General features: G+C 57.2%; 2 protein-coding genes across 2 annotated transcripts; one reads left to right on the top strand and one right to left on the bottom strand.

Annotated features, from left to right (window-relative positions):
- Positions 1–1,570: 1,570 nt before the first annotated feature.
- Positions 1,571–5,926, bottom strand: LOC128088832 (parathyroid hormone/parathyroid hormone-related peptide receptor-like). Its single transcript, XM_052699686.1, has 13 exons — positions 5,861–5,926; positions 5,312–5,417; positions 4,756–4,866; positions 4,531–4,655; positions 4,281–4,375; positions 3,788–3,971; positions 3,401–3,554; positions 3,178–3,238; positions 2,704–2,770; positions 2,482–2,580; positions 2,226–2,363; positions 2,105–2,146; positions 1,571–1,979 (listed from the first exon to the last, which is right to left on the bottom strand). Exons 1-13 carry the CDS (start codon positions 5,924–5,926, stop codon positions 1,620–1,622), a joined length of 1,608 nt encoding a protein of 535 aa, XP_052555646.1. The 3' UTR covers positions 1,571–1,619.
- Positions 5,927–8,716: 2,790 nt separating this feature from the next.
- On the top strand, positions 8,717–14,309 carry MYL4 (myosin light chain 4). The gene is made up of 7 exons (XM_052699521.1): positions 8,717–8,881; positions 9,493–9,520; positions 11,025–11,174; positions 11,648–11,821; positions 12,829–12,906; positions 13,482–13,525; positions 14,063–14,309. Exons 1-6 carry the CDS (start codon positions 8,783–8,785, stop codon positions 13,508–13,510), a joined length of 558 nt encoding a protein of 185 aa, XP_052555481.1. The 5' UTR covers positions 8,717–8,782; the 3' UTR covers positions 13,511–13,525; positions 14,063–14,309.
- Positions 14,310–17,040: the final 2,731 nt, after the last annotated feature.

The raw sequence follows: 17,040 nt of genomic DNA, 5'->3' as shown, positions 1-17,040 counted from the left end.
CGCTGGTGATGTGCCCAGCATTGCAAATGTCCTCAATTCACTTCAAGTTTGCCTCTTCAGGCCCCCTCACAAACAGCTCTGATACAGTTTGTGGAACAGCTTCCACTTGAGTTGTCCCATCGCTTTTTGCACTGGTTTGAACTCTGCGAGACAGCAGAGTTTGTTTAGTAGTCAGTATTGAGATGAGGATGATCTCCTGTGGCAGAGCTCAGGAGCCTTTGTGGATTCCCCTTATCACACTCCCTGTTTATCACAGTTAAAGATTTGAGTTCTAAAACCAAAAGATGGCTCTGTAACCTGGAGCTGCTCCCTGCCCCCTTGGTTTCACGTTGCTGCCTCTGGGAGTTGGCCTGGCTGGAGCTGTGCTGTCTGCCCTTGTTTTAAATGCATCCCTCTGCTGTTTTGATAGGATTACTGAAATTCCTCACCTCTCTCTCAGCTGCCGAGTCAATATTGATCCGTGGCAGAGAGCTATAAATGTCAGCTCACAGGTCCGTGTTGGATGGGTAGCAGGGCTGATCCCTCTTCCACAGAACAAGGTAGCAGTGTGAGCTGCATGCCAGCTACCCTCAAAAAGAGTCTCTCTCCTTGCAGTGGCAGGCTGCGCTTTCTTCTGAAGAGTCAGGAGCACAAACCAGCCGAGCAAATCAACTGCAAGAAGCTCAGGTCTGCCTGTAAAGCACAGCCCTGCTGCTCCGGCACCCCCTGCCCTGTGCTCCGCAGTGGAGCAAGAAGAGCAGGAGGTGATGAAGATGTGCCACCTTCAAGACCCGCTGCCCCTCTGTGCCCTCACAGCCCCTGGCTGCTGCCCCCCCCAGTGATTCCTAATCCTTGTGACTCTCTTTACATCCAAGCTTTTCACTTGGAAAGGTCTACGAATGCACACGCAATTACTCACGTGCTCTCTGTCGCTATCTTTATTATGAAATTACATTGGAACAAGTACATCCCCGCTCCCAACAGTGCTGTAATTCTCTCTCCCACCCATCTCTCTGTGTTCTTAGGAGTGTCTTTTCCCAGCAGTGAGCATTGCCTCGCAGGGGGGGCAGCAGGGAGCTCTGCCCCACGAACGAGCAGGGAGGGCAGAGCTGGGGGCTGTGATGCTGGCTGGGCTTCCAGCCCTTCGCACCCTCAGCTGTCCTGTAAGCGATTGCTGCACACATCCATGGGCACGGGGATGGGGGTGAGGGGGGGGGAGCTGCTCTGCCCCTCTCGTGCCGTACAGCAGGAATTGGGTGCTGAACAGGGGAGTCGGACTTAAAGGGTTCAATCTCATTGGCTCGATTTTGAATGCACTGGAGCTGAAGTCACTTTCCAGACCATCACAATGAGGCACTGAGCCTGGAGGTCTGTTTCCTGTGATGATTCAAGGCTTTGCATGCAGACATCACTTACACCATCACCTGCACGTGGAAGGAAATGAAGTTTTGAACTGCTGCTCGGTTTTAGGCCAGGCAGGTACAAGAGGGAGCAGGAGCACGTGGTTCCTCGGCACGCTGGCTGTGAGGAAAAGGGCAATGGGTTGATTCAGCTGCTATCTCCTGCCCCAGCTCTCCATGCAAGCACAAAAGTTGCCCCAAACACAAAGACCGGTGCAGCTGGGAGATGCGGCGTTGACTTCACAGCATCGTCTCCAGCTCTCTGTTCAGATTCGGGTGATTCTCATCCAGGTCCTTTAAGCCCAAGCTGTTTTCCCCGCAGGTTTTCTGGCTCATCTCCTGCGTCAGATGAGACAAAAGCTCTGCAGCACAGGAGCTGGGGGCGTAGCCTGGCAGGCTGCCGCGGGCAGGGAGAAGCAGCCCCCGGGGCTGTGTGCCCCCCGGCCCTCGCCCTGCCAGGCTCACGCTGAAGCTCGTGGTGCCGTGGGACATCAGCCCAGCATAACAGCAGCTCCCTGCTGCGCTGCTGGCACGCGCCTTCTGCTTGAAGTCCAGCGCCAGGCTTCTCCGAAAATGGGCCTTTTTAATCTCTGCCTGCACCTGTGGGAGAGATCAGAGCTGCTGCTGCTCAGAGCCACCAAAGCGGTCCTCCCTGCCCTTCTCAAATCCGAGTTTTCCCTCTGGTTATCCAGGGGGTGCAGGGAAAGACGCTGCCCCTCGCTTACCTCCCCATTGCAAAAGCAGTAGATAAAAGCCACAAAGAAACCCTGCCAAAAGAGATGGAGGAGTTTTGAGTCCTGAGCTCGGATTCCTGGATGAGCATCGCTGTGCTCGGAGCACCGTTACCTGAGAGGAGTTGAAGAGCATCTCGTAATGCATCTGGATCTGCCACAGGACCCCCGAGACTTCGGTGTAGGGCATGGCCATGAACACCACGTAGTGCACTCCGAAAAGCGGCATCAGCACCAGCGTGGACCTCAGCAGCTTTCTGGGAAGAGAAATCAGGCGCCGAGCTGAGATCTGCCAGCAGCTCTGCTCTTTGTTCACAGCCCTATGGGGAACCGTCCCCAGGAAACGGGCAGAGGATGAGCCAGGCCTGCACTCGCCTGTACTGCTGCCGGGGGTCCAGCTTCCCCGTGTTCGTCTCCCACAGTTTGGAGGCCAGCACCCGCACGATGTTGAGGAAGAGGAAGAAGTTCACCTGCCAACAGCCACCCGCCCGCCTTGGGTTTGTTGCCTGCAGGGACCTGGCCCTGAAAATGGCAGCAAACGGCCCCGGGGTGCTCAGCCCCCTCTTCCCCAGAAAGGATCGTTAATTTCCTACCACCACAGCAGCCAAGATGGGGACCTGGTAAATCCACTTCATGTTCCCTGCACTGAGGTCCCAGCACCTGAAAAGAACGGGGAGGACACACCAAAGAAATGCCTGAAATCCTGGTGGCAGACGATGGCTGCCTGTCCCCCCATCACCATCCCCACCTCCTGTCCTCCCACCTTCCCCTCTTTGCTGTCCCTGAGCGCCTGGCTGGGAGGAGTTTGGGGATTTGGGTAAATCATTTTGGCAGCAGCTATCAATGCATGATGTCAGCCTCCACCTGGCTTCATTCCACAAGCAAGACAAAGATATTACGGGTCTCAACTAGTGGCAGTTTCATGAACAAGCCTTTTGTGTTTGCTGACTCCTCTTGTTCTTTTTGGAAATCTTTTCTGAAGTTCTGGTGCCCACAGATTTCTTGCTAGCATCTGCAACCTGCCTTCCCCTCCCCAAAGAACTGCTGGAGGAGATGGATCTACGTACTGTGTGTCTGCCAGGGAGGCCCTGACGCTGGCCCAGATGGACACAAACACAGCGGGGAGACCTGGAGGGATGGAACACGAGAGGAACACGGCTGAGATTGGTGTTTGCAGCCCAAAACGATTCATGGTTCACGTTCCACTGCCCCCATCGGTGATGCTTGGCTGGTGCCTCAGCTCCTTGCTGGGCTCAGCACCACCAGCCTTGGGTTGGGGTCCAAACTCACCCCAGCCAATGATGATGAGGACCCACAGGTAGTTCTTGTTGGAGAGGAAGGCCATGAAGATCAGGCTGTGCAGGTAGAGACCTTCCACCAGGATCCAGTAGTGGTTGGTGGCCAGGAAGTAGAGGAAGAGCGTCACCACCACCTTGCAGCCAACCTGTGACGTGGGTCAGAGAGGCGCCCACATCAGTTCCTCCCCAGAGCTACAACTCCTCTGGGTTTGTCCAGCACAGGCTGAAGGGCATCAGCACGGGGAGAACACAGCTGTGCTACGGTTGGCCCTTTGTCCCATCCTTCCCAGTGGCATCACCCCACGTAACGCAGTCCGTATCCCCACACTTCCGAGTTCCTAAATCCCCTTTTTCCCCCAATCCTGTCTCTGTGCTCTACCAGGTGGCTGCGTTGGCCCGGCGGGGGGCTCAGCTCTGCCCCCAGGTCCTCCTCCCTCAGCTTCGCCTCGCTGCCCATCGTGGCTGAGTAGAGCACGGCGTCCTTCAGGAAGATGCTCGCTGCCCGGCAGATGAAGGAGGCGAAGAGGTGCATGTGGATGTAGTTGCGAGTGCAGTGCAGGCGCCTATGGAGAAGGGTGTGACATGAGCACAACCCCAGCTGCCCCACAGCTCATTCCACGGGGGCTGCCAGGTGGTGACAGGGGGCCGGACATCAACTCCAAGGTGTCAGCCCCCCAGGAGGCAGATCTGGGTGAGAGTGGATCTTCAACACCTTCAAAAGTGGGGTGTGTTGGTCATGGGGAGCCAATGAGATGTGGCTCCTGGGGGCTTTGGGAACGGCCTGGAGTGGTGGCAGTTGCTCCAGGGGCTGCTGCACGCAGGGCAATGGGGAGGTTTCCTCCCATGGAGACAGGAGCTCAGCTCCTCCTTACTTGAAGTAGGAGAGGATGCAGACGGCCACAATGAGGGAGGCCAAGGAGATGGAGTAGCCAGTGGTGTACATCAAGTGCAGGCGGTCAAACACCTCCTGGAAGAGAAGGGCTCTGCTCCAGACCTCCCACAGCCTGTGTCCCTTCTGCCTCTGGGCTGAGAACACAGGGAGAACTGGGAGTGCTGGGGGGCAGAGGGGGACGTCTGAGCCCTGCTCCCATCCCAGCCCCTTTCCCAGCACCTTCCAGTCACCTTCTCACGGCTCCGGCTCTCGGAGGAGAAGAGCACGGCGCATTCGGTGTAATTGGCCCAGGTCCTGTTGAGGCTGAGGGTCACTTCCCAGGTCCCGTAGGCACTGCAGTACCTGTAGGCACGGCCTGGGGACAGAAGGGGACTCTGAGAGCTGCAGGACTCCCAGCAAACCCAGCAGTGTCCCCAAGGTGATTCCTGAGATGTTGCTCAGCTGCAAGTGCTCACCTTTATGGTTGAAGTCATAGATGTAATCAGGGCATGGCACGGCCACCTCCTGGCTGGGAGAGCCTTTGGGCCAGCAAATGATTCCATCCCATTCTGGGAGGCAGTTGGTGTCTGACGAGGGGGCAAAGGCACTGCATGTCCCAGTGACACAGCATGCATCCCATCCCATCCCATACATCCCATCAAATCCCATGCCTCCAATCCTGTCTGCCTCCCATCCTTATCCATGGCATGCATTCCAACCCCATCCCATCCCCATCCATCACACGCATCCCATCCCCATCCCCATCCCATCCCATCCCCATCCCCATCCCATCCCATCCCATCCCATCCCATCCCATCCCATCCCCATCCCCATCCCCATCCCCATCCCATCCCCATCCCCATCCCCATCCCCATCCCATCCCATCCCCATCCCATCCCATCCCATCCCATCCCCATCCCCACATCAGGACCCTGCAGTCCCTGAGAACTGTGTGTCCCCACATGTCCTGCTGCCATCGGAGGGGACGCAGCCCAGTCCCCCAGGCCCACTGTGTGCAGGACCAGGCACTACCTTTGACCTTCTCCAGCTGAGCTCTGATGTCTCTCTGACATCTTTCTCTGGCTTCCACCAGGAGGTAAATCTGCTCTTCCTTAGTGAGAACGTCGTCAGGGTCCACCTGCCCACAGAGATAGGGGTGAGGAGCCCATCACGGTGGGGCCGCTGCTGTCTGAGGGCAGCTCAGATCTGCTCTACCACCAGAGCAGCTGGGATGGAAGCGAAGGCTGCAGCCCACAGCACTGCACTCTCCTTTGGAGTCACAGGATCACAGAGTCCTGCTTGGGAACACCAAGCACTGCAGGAAGAGCAGAACGACATGGGATGAAATTTGGGGCCAGGATGGGCAAAGCAGCAGCATTGGCAATGGAATGAGCAAAGACATGGGGTTTGCAGAGCACAAAGGTGTGGGGCTGCGTTGTCCCATCAGTGTCCCCCCTGCTGCTGAAAAGCCATCAGTGGGAGCAAGGAGCCATGAGATCCCCAACCAGCACGGGCTGCAATTAGCAATACATAATCAAAGCCAACAGAGCAGAGAGAATGAAGGAGCCGACGCAGACTTACCAGAGCCTGGGCAGAGCCCAGCAGGCAGCAGCAGAGCAGAGCAGCCACGATGCCCACAGACCCCATGGGACGGAGCCAGCGAGGGATGGGAGCCGTGTCCCCAGCAGCCCAGTGCTGCAGGCTATGGGGTGAGCTGAGGTGTGGGGCCAGGTGCAGCATCCTTAGGGAGCGCCTTCCCAAATGCTGTCCCCATGGAGGCGAGGTGTCAGTGGGGCAGTTCTATGGGGATGGAGGCTTGCACAGGGCTGCCATGCTGGGGATTCGCCCCACAGCTTCGCCTGCTCCAATCCAGCGCTGGTGCCCCGCCGGCTTTAAGCTGCTCCTGGAGAGTGCAAACAGTTCCCAGAGGGATGGGGATGGCAGAGGTCTGTTGGCTCAGCCCTAGGTGCTAAAATCCTCTTCGCTCGAGGCGGATTCCTCCTTTCAGATCATCTCTCACTGCCCAGCAGCTCATTTTTCAGCTGTCACACATTTCCCCTCCACCCCAAGCTCCAGCCTGGTTCTGAGGAGCCGAGGGAATGGGAATGCAGCTGGAGGTGGGGAGGCAGAGGGTGCGACACGTGAGCATCTCCGTGCACTGCTCTCCAGCAGTGCTTTAACCCTTCTCCTTCTCTTGGGATCGGGGTTCAGCCCCGCTCCTCCCAGGGCTTCCTGTAGCATCTCACTGCACAGCTGCACACCGTCTGGGCACACGCCAGCATTGGGTCCCACCCCATCCCCATCACTGCAGTCCCTTGTCACCCTACAGGGAAGCCCTGGGGCTGCCCCATTTGGGGATCGTGCCCACACTCACCTCATCCCCACCACCTCACTGGTTTGAACAATTCGCGTCCACCAAATGGCGAAAGGAGGCACAAAACCAGGCTGGATGTGGCTCTGGGCAGCCTGGTCTGGTGGTTGGCAGCCCTGCACACAGCAGGGGGTTGGAAGCAGGTGATCGTTGTGGTCCCTTTCAACCCAGGCCGTTCTGTGATTCTATGATCCTCACCTCTGAGCAGGGTGACGTCGGGACGGGGCCAAAATTCAAAACCTCTGTGCAAAACCCTGGGAACTGCAGGACCCCAAACCATGGCTGGGTGTCTCCGTAAATGGCAAAGCCCCGCACAGGGCAGAGCTGGGGGCCTCCCTGCTGCTGCGTTTTCCAGACAGAGCTCTGGTCCTGACCAGGGGCTGCATGGAGGAGGTCGGGCTTTGCTGGGTTCCTGCAGACAGCAAAAAGAGCAAAGCAGATCCCAGGAGCTGCTGCTGCTTACTCTGACTGAACCAGAGAGGAAAACTGCAGTGGGGTGCAGCTGTAAACCAAGAGGGAGCGGAGCAGAGCTGGCAGCTGCCCCTCGCCCTGGCTCTATTTAGACCCCATCCCAAGTTGCTGTGGGTAGTGGTACGGTTCTTTGGCTCATGGAGGTTATGGGGCTGTTTTGTGGGCTTTTAGAACAGGAGATGGGATAAGATGGCAGGAGTGGTGTCGGGGGGGCTGGTTTGTGGCCAAGGAGCTCCTGCTGAGCAGGGCTGCAGGTGGGGGAGGTCACTGGAGCTCTGTGCTGTGCATGGGCTGGTGGTGATGGAGGGGAGGCACGGGGCCATCAGATTCCCACTGCGTGTGAAAGCTGACCCAGACCTGGAGTTTGCAGTGAGCAAAACACGTTGTTTTCTGCTAAATTGCTTGCTGGATTACACAGAGATCAGGGAGGCAATCACAGTAAGTGACACCCACCAGCCCCATCGTGCAGCCCCTCATCCGTGCTGGCAATCAGCAGATGATGGCACGCAGCAAATTTCCCTCCTTCTGAAGGACCCCCCTGACCCCGCTGGTGGCACAGCCGGCACCGAGCAGCATTCTGCTCTAAGAGGCTGGGTGGGAAAGCTCAAAGTTTAATTTCTGGGGTAGTTTTCTTCCTAATGGGAAGCAGAGGTCAGCATTTGCAGCCCGTCTCCCTGGACCGCGTGCACCTTTCCCTACGCCGTTCATTTTGGGCAGGGATCAGAGGAGCAGAGCAAAGCAGAGGAGCTGCCCAGGTCCCGCTCAGCCCATTGAGGGCACACAAACCTGCAGCTGCATTTTCTGCACTCATGCACGCAACCCAGATCTACGGGTGTCACGGCTCAGCCCCTGCAGGACCTGTTTTCCCCCCCAGCAGTCAGTGCCTGCGTGCTCCGGATGGAGCAATGAGGCCATGCAGCACCCCGGGAGATGCTCCCAACCCCTGCAAATGGTTTTCCCCCCTTTATTTCTGTTACCACGGCTCTCAGAACTGCCATTTCCTCCATGTTCTGATGCCGTACTTGAGGTGATGGGTAAGGATGTCACGCTTTGATCCTTGCGCCGCGTTTCGGAGCTGCTGAGCCCCAGTGGATCCTTTCGGCCCCTTTGCAGGAGTTTCCCAGCTGTCAGAACTATCCGAGAGATTTTATTTACCTCCCTACCACGAAAAATAAAGCCAAGCTGCTTTTGGAAACCTCCCCCCTCCAGGTAGCACCCACAGCAGCACGGTCAGCACCCGATGGGGGCACTCAGGGGGAATGAACCCCCTGAGGGATTTGAGCTTTGAATGCTTGCACCACCAGCTCCTCCAGAGCCGCCGCTTCCTTGCAGGCATCGAGTTTAGGGTTCGGTGGAGGCCCCACGCAGTGCAGGTGCCGGGGGTGCCCACCACGTGGGGAAGCTCCCACGATCCCAAAGCTCACGGGTGAACTCAGAGCATCCAGGGCAGCCCGAGCAGCTTCCCCCAGCGCGGGAGCCGATGACAATGGGCAATTGTCGAGTTGGGGCCCCTCTCGTTTGAGTTTTCTTCCTTTTATAGTAAGTAGCAGCTGCTCCAGCAGCCGGCCTGCCCCTGCGGGGTGAGGACAGGGCTGGGTTTATAACGGAGGCGGCAGCCCCCGCCTCGCATCGCTCCGCCGGGCAGGACTCATCCCAGCGCCATGCCGCTCAAGAAATCCGAGCCCAAGAAGGACGCGGCCAAAGCAGCCGCAGCCCCGGAGGCACCCAAGGAATTCGCCTTCGACCCCAAAAGCGTGAAGGTGAGCACGGGGTGGCGGCGCGGCTCTGGCGACGGGCGACGCGCGGCGGCACGCGGGCGGTGAGAGCGGCGGGGCGGGGAGGGGAGCATCGCCCCGCGGTGATGCTGCGCGGTGCTGAGCTGGGGATGCTGCGCTGATTCCAACGCCCCGCAGCTCCGGGAGCCCACGGCAGCAATAGAAAACATTCCTGCTGCCCGCCGCCTCCATCGTAAGGCGTTTCCCCCCTGCATCGCCTCCTCCGTCTGGCAGCATCTTTTGTGCGAGTCCTCGCATTTTTGCTTTTTTTTGCTGCGATTCCCCAGGATACGGTTCCATTTTGAAGCCCCAGCTGCAGGTCGTTAATAGCGGGCTCGGCACAGGGGCTGCTTAATCCCTGGAAACGGGATTCCAACGCAGCCCCGCAGGCTGAGCATCCTCGCTGCGCTCTGTGCCCGCTGGGCTCTCCATGGGGACCGCGGCTTCGTGAGGAGGGGGGGAACATCCCTGGGCACGGCGCGGCCACGGCCGCCGCCCAGAGCGGGCTGCAGAGCTGGCAGGGGATGCTCGAGGGCCGGGCGCAGCCTTTCGCCCTCCCAGCACCGTCCCCACGCTCTGTTCTCTTCCCCTGACAGATCGAGTTCGCTGCGGAGCAGATCGAAGGTAAGCGCGGGCATCGCCTTCCCCCACAGATGGCGTTCGATGGGGGATTTTTCTGCAGCAGGACGTGGGAAGGAGCACCGGTGGGAGGGGAGGCAGGAGAGGAGGCGGAGGTGACGGGGAGCAGGGCTGCCCGGCTTCGGCTGGGATTGAGGCAGCAGGGTGCAGGGGTGCTGCTCTTTGTTCCCCCTCAGTAAGTCAGGATGCCAGCGGGTGCCCAGGGACCTGCAGGCAGTGGCAGCCCTGCCTGGGTGTCACCTGTAGCGAAAGAAGCATTGTGAGGTCAATGAGAGCACAGGGACACAGAGATCCATCCTGTGAGGACAGATTCAGGGGAATGGTGACGTTCAGCAGGGGACACAAAGGTGCCAAGTAGAAAACGCAAAGGAATTCCCAGCAAACCCAACAAAATATCCAGCAGCCCATCGCGTCTCCATCACCACGTGAAGACAACGACTGCCCAGCGAGCTGCTGCTGAGCATCACCAAGGAGATGGACCAGAACCTGGAACTCATTAACGCCACAACCGTTAAGCTCTCGGTTCTGAGCATCCACATGGACCGGCTGGAAGGGCTGATCACACGCCTGGCCCACTTGGAGGCAGCAGGATGAAATCCAGGAGCGTGCGGAGCATCTGCTGCAGGAAAAGCAAATGCCTGCCTGCTCACGTGGGGCTGCTGGGGAAACGGGCACCAGGCAGCAGGTTTGGAGCCCATGGCTTCACCCAGGCACAGAAGGAATGGGGGGATCTTGAAGAACTGAGTTCTTCACATTTTGTACCTCAACAACAGCGAGGAACCGGAGACGAGGCTCTGAGCAGTGCAGGCACGTGGTTGTTCATGTAGTCAGTGCACAGCCAACATATAGTTAACATATAGCAATGTGTGGTCAGTGCCTGCATTCAATGCAGTGGTAAGTCAGGCAGCTGAAAAGCATCATGAAAGGCAGGAAAGCAATGCCAATCTAGGCTTCCTTCCTCCAGGTAAAAAGCAACGCTCTAAAGGTGATAATTTGAGCTTGGAAATGAACCTCCTGCATCCTTCCGAGCAGGGATGTGGAGATGGTGACCCTACACACCAGCAACATCACACAGTGCCCACCTGGCCGGGTCTGGTGGTGCACATGGGGCGCTGCAGCGTCACTGGGGTGTGGAGGGAGGGTTGGGTGGTCTGTGGGAGGCCTGAGCCACGGAGGGGAAGAGAGGAGGGGATGTTCTGCAATGGGTACAAGCAGCCTGCGGCCGGTGCTGGTGCTCAAGGTGGTGCAGGAAGCCCAGCAGGATTCGCCCATCCAGCTCCTTGGGGGTGGCAAAACCAGCTGGAGGAGCCAAGCGACTTCTTCAAGGAGTCTGCGAGCTTCAGGGCTCACTGCCAGGGCCGGGTGCAGCAGCGATGTGTGCAGAGGGCACCCACCACACGTGCGTCCCTCCCTCTCCTCCCACCCTGCTCCTGGTGGGCTGGGAACGGAGCGGCCACGGCAGGGACAGCTGAGCTCTTCCTCCCCGCAGAGTTCAAGGAAGCCTTCAGCCTGTTTGACCGGACGCCCACGGGAGCCATGCAGATCTCCTACGCGCAGTGCGGCGACGTCCTGAGGGCTCTGGGTCACAACCCCACCAACGCTGAGGTCCTGAAGGTGCTGGGCAAACCCAAACCAGAAGGTGACAGCGTGCTGGGGCTGCGGGGATGGGGTGGGACAACTCTGAGAGCCGCTGAAGGATCCCTGTGTTCCCTGAGCCCGGTGAGATGAAGGAACTGGGAAAGGAGTGACGCAGAGAGGCTTCATTCCTGCATAATTCCTTCCCATCCACACCTGTAGCACGACTGATCCGAGGGACAGGCTGTCCCGGTGGGGATGCTGGCAGGGATACCAGCAGACAGGATCCCGAGTGGTGCAAACCAGCATCATCCAGTTCCAGTGCAGGGACAGTTTGGTGACAGAGGACTGAGCTGCTGGTTTTAATTTTTGGCAGTGCCCAGGTTGTAATGATCCTCTGTATGGATCTTACAGTCCCATCACCTGGGAGCCTTCGCTCCCCGCGCTCAGATGGAAACAAGACCCAAAAAGTCCAAGGAGGTCCTTGGGGGCTGACCTCAGCTTTCTGTCTGACCCCATCTCCTCCTCCACCTTCAGACATGAACACGAAGATGCTGGACTTTGAGACCTTCCTCCCCATCCTGCAGCACTTCACCCGCACCAGGGAGCAGGGCAGCTTCGAGGACTTCGTGGAAGGGCTGCGCGTCTTCGACAAGGAAGGCAACGGCCTGGTGATGGGAGCGGAGCTGCGCCACGTGCTGGTCACGCTGGGTATGGCTGCCTGCGGAGCAGCGCGGCACAGCCAGCCTCCGCGAGCCCTGTTTGGGCAAACGGCCCGGGGTGGTCGGCTGGGTTAGTTAGCGGGCTGGGTTAGTTAGCGGGCTGGGTTAGTTAGTGGGCTGGGTTAGTTAGCGGGCTGGGTTAGTTAGCGGGCTGGGTTAGTTAGTGGGCTGGGTTAGTTAGTCGGCTGGGTTAGTTAGTGGGCTGGGTTAGTTAGTCGGCTGGGTTAGTTAGCCGGCTGGGTTAGTTAGTGGGCTGGGTTAGTTAGCCGGCTGGGTTAGTTAGCCGGCTGGGTTAGTTAGCCGGCTGGGTTAGTTAGTGGGCTGGGTTAGTTAATGGGCTGAGTTAGTTAGCGGGCTGTGTTAGTTAGTGGGCTGGGTTAGTTAGCGGGCTGGGTTAGTTAGTCGGCTGGGTTAGTTAGCGGGCTGGGTTAGTTAGCAGACTGGGTTAGTTAGTCGGCTGGGTTAGTTAGCCGGCTGGGTTAGTTAGCAGACTGGGTTAGTTAGTCGGCTGGGTTAGTTAGCCGGCTGGGTTAGTTAGCGGGCTGGGTTAGTTAGCAGACTGGGTTAGTTAGTCGGCTGGGTTAGTTAGCGGGCTGGGTTAGTTAGCGGGCTGGGTTAGTTAGCAGACTGGGTTAGTTAGTCGGCTGGGTTAGTTAGCGGGCTGGGTTAGTTAGCAGACTGGGTTAGTTAGTCGGCTGGGTTAGTTAGCCGGCTGGGTTAGTTAGTCGGCTGGGTTAGTTAGTTAAGCCATGTTAAGCCATGGCTTCGTGTCAGACCCAAGGGAATCCTGAGCTATCAGCCAACGGTTGCACTTTGGTCCTCCCTCCCCCCCCTCCCACCAGCACTCCCCAGCCCATTGCAGTGCACAACTCCTTTTTAACCCCCGTCTTCAACTCTCTTCTCCTCTTTCTGGTGGCTTTCGGCTGTCTGGAAGAAGGACAGGAGGGTCGCAGCAGGGTGAGAGCCTTCCCCTCACCTCTCCATCCTTCTCTCCAGGGGAGAAGATGACAGAAAGCGAGGTGGAGCAGCTCATGGCAGGACAAGAAGACGCCAACGGCTGCATCAACTACGAAGGTACATCCCAGACACAGCGCTCTGGGGTGCAAAACGTCCTCTGTGAGGACTCAAGTGATCCCCAAGAGGAAGGTGGGGGCCATCTTCCATAGAGAGCTGTGATGGGTCACCCGGGGTGGGAATGTGGTGCTCGTGGCAGTGATGTCCTGAGGACAGCATGTTTCCAAAGGTTTGGGGACTGTTTTATCCCCTCTCCTGGTGCTGGTTTGCTTTAAGCTATCAAAAATAAACAAAGCCAGCATCTTTCGCAGCGGAAGCTAATGGGGAACATTTGGATGCACAGATTGCTTGTGGCTCCAAGGAGGTGAAAATCTGGCACGAAGTCTGGGAACCCCTAAAATTGGAGAGCACTGAGGAAAAGGTTTCTGTCCCCTGTGACCTCAGATAACCAGGGACATGCAGCTGGATTATCTCCAGGAGGGGGGGGGGGTCTCTCACTGGGTGTTTGCACATGAAAGGTGGGAACAGGAGATGTCCAGGTCCTGGCAGAGCACCTCTGCTGCAGCGAGTCCCTTTTGTCCCTGGGTGCCCCCAGCACAGCGTGTCTGAGAGCTCATTTCTCATTTCCTCCCCAGCTTTTGTCAAGCACATCATGTCTGGCTGAGCAGAGGAACTGCAGGTGGGTCACTCGGGGTCTCCCCTGTTTGCTGCAAGGCTGGAAACCCTGCGTGCAGCTGCCAGGGGCAGAAGGCACCAAACCCACAGGCAGCCCTGCAGCACCAGTCCCCCAAGGCTGTTCTGTGGCACTGCATCTGTAGCTCACACCGGTGGAAAGAATGATTGAAAGAATAAAACCTGCTAAATACACACGTTTAACATTTTAAAATCTTTGTTTGTTTGTTTCTCTCTGCAAATCTCTTTAAATATCAGAAGGTTAAAATCGAAGAGGGCTGAAGTCTGAGCTCTGAAGGGCCAGCGCTCATCTCACTTTGCTTTTAATCTGTTTCTCCCCGGCCCCCATTCATAAACGCAGCCACAGAGGTGCTTTGGCTGGCAGCTGCTGCCAGGGAGGTTTAATTCTACACAAAGCTACTTGCATGAAACTATTTGTTTGTTTTTTAATGGCATGGAGTTGTGGTTATGGACATTCTGGGTTCACCTGGGGCTCCTATCGCAATGGTTCACTGTGTTCATCCCTCTCATGCTTTTCTCCCAGGTTCTCGGAGGTGATGGAATCCATCCGAGCCCCACAGACCACAAGATTCCTACATCCATGTCCCCCCTTCCTCCCCAGAGGTCCCCCGAAGGCAGAGGACTTCCACAAGCACACAGCCAGCCTCCACGAACGTGCCCCAGTGGGTTTCAATGGGACAAGTCTGCACCTTGGCTCTAAGCCTTAAATTATTCTTTCCAGTTCTTTCCTGTGCCATTCGCATCATTAAACCTCATTCCATCCTCCCTTATGTGGTCTCTCTGTTTTGACTTTGGGCTGATCATAAAGTGGGGGGGGAGGGGGATCAGGCCCAACAGGCAGAGGAGGCAGGATGCTCTCACAGCATGGGAAGAAAGGGAAAACAGTGGGTTTGGTGGCTTCCAGATAGGAGAGAGGAGCTCAGGCACGGCGTGAGGGTCTTTGCTCATCTCCCTGACTTTGCTGTGGGCTGAGGGTCCTGCAGCTGGGGGAAGGAAGGCTTGGAGAAAAGTGAGCATGAGGTGATGAGCAGCACCACACTCCTGTTTTTGGGACACATCTTAAAACCCTTTGGATCTGTAGCCCATCCGCCCCCACAGCGTGCTGCACTGTGAGCATTCCCTGCAGGCCTAAGCTGAACACTGTGCAGCAAAGAGGGACACGCCAGGCCCTGCTGCTGTTAGCATCCTATAGCCCAGCCAGGACCGTGCTCCCTGCATGGCTTTGGTGCAGCCACTCTGATGCATGAGCAGCATCCTACAAAGCCCAGACAGGCCGAGCTCCCCGGCTGGCTCTGGTGCACACACACTGCAGCCAGGAGCCATTAGGGCTGTGTGTTGTGAGCTGGAAGCTCCCTTCCTACCTGCAAAAATCGTGCTAGCATCCTTAGAAGTGGTGAATAATTCATAAGAGGTAACTCAGCCCTCCCATCAGAAGAGCACCTGGGAGCAGATAATGCTTTGCTTTGTTCCTTATTCCAGTGCCCTCACTCCATGGCTTGGACTGTCAGTTTAAAGCATCTTCCTTCAGCCTGGCTGCTTTCAGCCACCACTCGCTCATTTCTGTACAGTGCCTGAGCAGCAGCTGCTTCCAATTCCCACTGCTTGATATGAATGGTCATAAAAAGCAACACAAGCTGTTTATAGATGCAAGATTAGATTTCTAGCTTCTGTCTGTGGTATTTCTACAGCTTCCACTAGGGAGAATCTGGGCACTTCATGCCTTTAAAGAGCAGTCTGTGATTTAACCTGGCAAAGGACCGTGGTGAAAGGGCACAACAGGGCACCACTTGCTGCACTTTGGGGTCGTGGTGGCCACGACACAGCATTGCTCCCGTTAGAGATGGGAAAGGAGCAGAGAGGCGAAGGATCTGCCCAAACCCACAGAGGAAATGTGCAGCAGGGGCTGGGGGCCCCGCCGGCTGTGATGTTCCTGCCTCAGCAAGTCAGAGGCTGCGCTTCTGCTCCTGCACACAGAGCGCGTTCCAGCCTCCAGCTCCTGTGCAGACAGGAATGACACTGTAAATTAAAAGCAAAGAGGCTCTTGCAGGCAGGCAGGCAGGCAGAGAGCAGTGGAAAAGGACAGGGAGGACTACAGAAGAATGCGAGCGCTGATAACTCGAGCTTCTGCAGCAGCCCCAGGGTACGTCAGCCACGCTGTGCTCTGGGGATCTGCTCTGTCTCTCCAGGGCAATGAGAAGCAGATTCATATTGAGGCAGGTTGGAATGATGTGCTTGGACAGGCACAGCACACACGTCTATCTCTATGTGCCTCTGTGCCCAGCCTCCTGCAGAGAGCTCTGGGTGCTGCGGAGTGGTTTTGGTTGCATGGACATTTACACAAAGCCTCCATTGACCTCAAGCACAGAACTGCGTGGCTACAGGCGACTCTGCAGATCAAGATGTCCCAAGACAAGAGTTCAGGCTGTTGCCCTTTCAGAGTTCAAACACTTCACTGGAAGCCCAGGAGATTCCAAGAAGTAAAAAAAATAACCTCCCACTCTAGGGAGAGCCTGTTGCCATATCTCCTCAGCCTGCGATAAGGCAGAGGTTCATACCAAAGATGGCCTGGGTGTCAGACGGCTGTGTGCAACGGCAGGCAGGCAGAGCTTCCACCCCATGAGCTCTCAGCATGCAGAGGGGCAGAGATTGGGGTAAGGATGATGAAAACACAGCGGGCTCCTTGGAATGCAGCCTCACGCACGCACACTCATGTACGCACGTAGCACCATCACTTACGGAAAGGTTCTGCTGCGTTTGGGGCAAAATCACAGAATCACAGAATTGTAGGGGTTGGAAGGGACCTCCAGAGCTCATCGAGTCCAACCCCCTGCCAAAGCAGTTCCTACAGCAGGTCGCACAGGTCAGCATCCAGGCAGGTCTGGAACATCTCCAGAGAAGGAGACTCCTCCACCTCCATGGGCAGCCTGTTCCAGTGCTCCTCACCTCACTGCACAGCCGTTCCTTCGCACATTGGTGCAGAACTTCCTATGCTGCAGTTTCCGGCCGTTTCCCCTTGTCCTGTCTCCACTCACCACTGAAAGGAGTCCGGCCTCGCCATTCTGCCCCCCACACCTCAGATACTGATAGACCTGGATCAGCTCCCCTCTCAGTCTCCTTTCCTCCAGGCTGAACAGACCCAGTTCACTCAGCCTTTCCCCATAGCAGAGATGCTCCAGGCCCCTCACCATCTTGGTGGCCCTCCGCTGGACTCTTTCCAAGAGATCCCTGTCTGTTTTGTACCGGGGAGCCCAGAACTGGACGCAGAGCTCCAGATGAGGCCTCACAGGGCAGAGCAGAGGGGGAGGATCACCTCCCTCGACCTGCTGGCCACACTCTTTTTAATGCACCCCAGGATGCCATTGGCCCTCTTGGCCACAAGGGCACACTGCTGGCTCATGGCAACCTGTCGTCCACCAGGACACCCAGGTTCCTCTCCACAGAGCTTCCCTCCAGCAGCTCATCCCCCAACCTGTACCGGTGCATGCAATTATTCCTCCCCAG

Source organism: Tympanuchus pallidicinctus, unplaced genomic scaffold, assembly GCF_026119805.1.
Source record: "Tympanuchus pallidicinctus isolate F22 unplaced genomic scaffold, pur_lepc_1.0 scaffold37, whole genome shotgun sequence".
In the NCBI taxonomy this organism is placed as follows: Eukaryota; Metazoa; Chordata; class Aves; order Galliformes; family Phasianidae; genus Tympanuchus; species Tympanuchus pallidicinctus.
Note: the sequence above shows the minus strand (reverse complement) of the source record. Positions and strands in the feature narration are given on the sequence as shown.